Source organism: Monopterus albus, unplaced genomic scaffold (genome assembly GCF_001952655.1).
Source record: "Monopterus albus unplaced genomic scaffold, M_albus_1.0 scaffold16.1, whole genome shotgun sequence".
NCBI classification, from domain to species: Eukaryota; Metazoa; Chordata; class Actinopteri; order Synbranchiformes; family Synbranchidae; genus Monopterus; species Monopterus albus.
In genome coordinates, this window is record NW_018127896.1 from 1202797 (window position 1) to 1204394 (window position 1598).

Consider the following 1598-nt stretch of genomic DNA (forward strand, 5'->3'; position numbering starts at 1 on the left):
AGTATACCCCTCAGGTTTTCTTTTTTTTTTTTTTTTTTTTAATCTACTCATAATCATTTTTTTGTTTTTGTGAGCTTTTTTTAAGATGTCTGGTCCTGTCTGAGGCAAAGACAGGACCATTGTATGGTATAAAAACATATATTTTCAGTCATTTACAAGAAAGGTAAAGGAAGAAAAATATCTGAATAAATACATGTAATGTTTATCACAGAACTAAAAGATTTATGTTGAGATTGTCCAAAACTCAAAGCTGATGTTATTATTATTATTATTATTGACTCTCATCTACATTTCCCATTATTTACCCAAACCTTTCAAAAGGGTTTACAAGGTCCTGGATTCATTTTTCTGCTCACCCGTCGTTTGGCTTTCAGCTCGATGCACATCCTCTCCAGGTCCATCTTCTCTTTCTCCAGCTCCTTTTGTGTCATTCCGTTCACTTCATTCTCTACAAAAACAGGAAAACAAATTAGGCCTTTAGGCAGTAATGTATTTTAAATAGTACAGCGGCTGGAATCTTTTCCTGGGCACTGACGCTGCTCATGATGTTTTCCATGTGTATTTGTAGACACAAAACACCTTTAAAACATGCTGCTTGGAAACACTCCTCTGCCAATAAAACTCCTCACCTCTGTTCTTCAGCGTGTTGATTTTGAAGTCATACTCATCCTGCAAGTCTTCTAGGTTCTTAATGTTCTGGTCCACAATCTGAAGAAGATGATTGCAGCTTTATTGTATCATTTCATCGCTGCATATTTTTGAATCCTTACTACAAAGTGTGTAGAAATAACCTGACCACCTAATTGGGTCCATTAGAGGTGATATTAGCTGGAACTGTTCCTGTGCTACAATCTGATCCTCAGGTGAGTCACATCAGAAATACAGGTCACTGCCTCACCTGGACTCGGTCTTTCATCTCCTGCACCTTCTTGTCCTGCCTCTGTTTCTCCACCACCATGGCCATCATAGTCCCCTCACCCTCCTGCTGCACAAACAAAGGCAAACATTTATTTATCTGTTACTTTCCAGTGCTGTTCTGGCACTTTTTCTGATTGTGTGTTGTGTATTCTGTTTTATGTTTGCTAAGGTTTTATGCGTCTCTTAAGCACTTTGTAACCCTGGCTTTGAAAAGTGCAATATTAATTAATTAATCAATTAATTAATTAATTAATATAAAGAAAGTCACTTTCAGCTTTTACCCACACAGACAAGAATCTCCTGAAGGCAGATGCAAATAAACTCCGACTTCTGAAATCAGGGCTCACTGAGCAGCAGGTTTTACCTCAGCACTCTTTGCATTGGCCAGGATCTTCTGCTCCTCTTTCAGGTTTCTGGAAATGATCATGGCCATGTGGACGGGATCTTCCTGGAACCGATCCTGCAGAACCAATAGATTATCACTACAACTATCAGTCAATGCAACACATCGCACAGAGAATAAAATCGTGTGTCTCTGCTTGACTCTGGCACAGCTCAGTCCGAAGACTCCAGGTGCCAACCTGCAGGTTCCTCTTGATCTTGCGAATGTTGTGCTGCAGCAGGAAGTTGTTCTCCAGGGCGAAGCGGCTGTGTTGATCATCTAGCTGGGCCAGGAGGTC

The 1598-nt window shown here is 40.2% G+C and overlaps 1 protein-coding gene across 1 annotated transcript in view; it reads right to left on the bottom strand.

Moving 5' to 3' along the window:
- Nucleotides 1-1598, bottom strand: part of stat1a (signal transducer and activator of transcription 1a) — a 15720-nt gene that overhangs the window by 13654 nt on the left and 468 nt on the right. The window contains 5 exon segments of the mRNA XM_020592095.1: nt 357-448; nt 630-708; nt 899-985; nt 1283-1378; nt 1500-1598. The exon segment at nt 1500-1598 is cut by the window's right edge and continues 31 nt beyond it. Coding sequence (XP_020447751.1) covers nt 357-448; nt 630-708; nt 899-985; nt 1283-1378; nt 1500-1598 — 453 coding nt within the window.